Below are 1,773 nucleotides of genomic sequence, written 5' to 3'. Positions count from 1 at the left end.
CACATTATAACACCCCACGGCTGAAAGGGCGAGCATGTTTGGTGGGATGCGGATTCGAACCCGCGACCCTCAGATTGTGAGTCGAGCGCTTTATCCACCTGGCCATGCCGGGCCGTTGACTAGCTTTCACTGAAATACCACGATCTAGACAAAATGTTTTTGTTATATTATGATCCTTTATTAGCCAAGCGTATATTTCTGAATTCTGAACTAACTTTTAATTCATGTATCTAGCAGTTATAAACATACCGAATGACCTAGCAGCCGGTAAGATAATAGAACTGTCTAGGCGTATCAGAGAACTGACAGCTGAGCTGGAAAGTGAAAAAACGAAATGCAAAACTTTGAAAAACAAGTTGGCAGAAGAAGAAAGCAAAAGAATCTCAGTGGTAAGTAAACAAACTAAAAGTTTGAAAACAAAAAAATCAAGAATTTATCACACACAAACTGCTGTGCATAACAACAACAAAACCCCTAAATGTACGAACATCGTGAAATCTGAAAACTATGGAGAATGTAAGAGGAAAATAATTCGTTTAAATAAATGAGGACTGCATAAATTAGTTTATAATAGAAAATAAATGAGGACTGCATAAATTAGTTTATAATAGAAAATAAATGAGGACTGCATAAATTAGTTTATAATAGAACATAAATGAGGACTGCATAAATTAGTTTATATAGAAAATAAATGACGACTGCATAAATTAGTTTATAATAGAAAATAAATGAGGACTGCATAAATTAGTTTATAATAGAATAATTTATGCAGTCCTCATTTATTTTCTATTATAAACTAATTTATGCAGTCCTCATTTATTTTCTATTATAAACTAATTTATGCAGTCCTCATTTATTTTCTATTATAAACTAATTTATGCAGTCCTCATTTATTGGTTATAATAGATAATAAATGAGGACTGCATAAATTAGTTTATAATAGAAAATAAATGAGGACTGCATAAATTAATTTATAATAGAAAATAAATAAGGACTACATAAATTATTTTATAATAGATAATTAAGAGAAAACAATAATAACTGTGTGACAAACGGATTTGGAAGATCATACAAATTATAGAAAAAAAAAAGAGAGAAATAGTAGTTAAGTAGCCTAAATGGTGTAAAACGTTTTTCTACGTATACAGATATATGTGATTTGTGTACGAAGAGACTGAGCATTACTTTAAATTGTATAACATTATGAGCAATGATTGGCGTAGTCAATTTCCGAACAACCACGCGATGTTTCACACAGAAACAACAGTATTAAAATAAGGAACATGAAACAAAACATGTTTCTAGTTTGTTCATTCAAATTTTACATACACATGTACTTTGTTTCACGAATAAGTATGTTAGACTTATGTAGAATATTTCACTGTTAACAGAACAAGTTAATGACATATTCCATTCCCATTGATGTAATTAATATGAATTATTGTTTTAAAGGAAGTCTGTGAAGTCTCATCAATAAAACCCAGAAAACTGGCTAATTATCTTCGATTTTATTTCATAGTTATTTATACAAGTCAATTTTTAGTGAACTGTCCTCTGTAGACTTACTTTCTGCCATAAAGAATCCGTCATGTTCTCCTTAAAAGCATATTCATATATTAATATTAAAACCAGTAAAATTCATTTGATATTTTGAAGCGTAATTTAAGCTTACGAATGAAACGATAAATATCAGGTAAATAAAATTGATAGTGTACTTGATAAAATTACCTTCTTCACAAACGTACCATGTTCAACTATTACTTCAAGATGACT

General features: G+C 29.8%; 1 protein-coding gene across 1 annotated transcript in view; it reads left to right on the top strand.

Moving 5' to 3' along the window:
• The window catches only part of LOC106458501 (coiled-coil domain-containing protein 13-like), a 23,229-nt gene that overhangs the window by 5,968 nt on the left and 15,488 nt on the right, over positions 1–1,773 (top strand). The window contains exon 3 of the mRNA XM_013918021.1: positions 235–389. Within this exon, the coding sequence (XP_013773475.1) occupies positions 235–389 (155 nt within the window). The remainder of the gene's footprint in view (positions 1–234; positions 390–1,773) is intronic.

This window comes from Limulus polyphemus, unplaced genomic scaffold, assembly GCF_000517525.1.
Source record: "Limulus polyphemus unplaced genomic scaffold, Limulus_polyphemus-2.1.2 Scaffold477, whole genome shotgun sequence".
Taxonomy (NCBI): Eukaryota; Metazoa; Arthropoda; class Merostomata; order Xiphosura; family Limulidae; genus Limulus; species Limulus polyphemus.
This window is presented reverse-complemented; position numbering and strand designations above follow the sequence as displayed.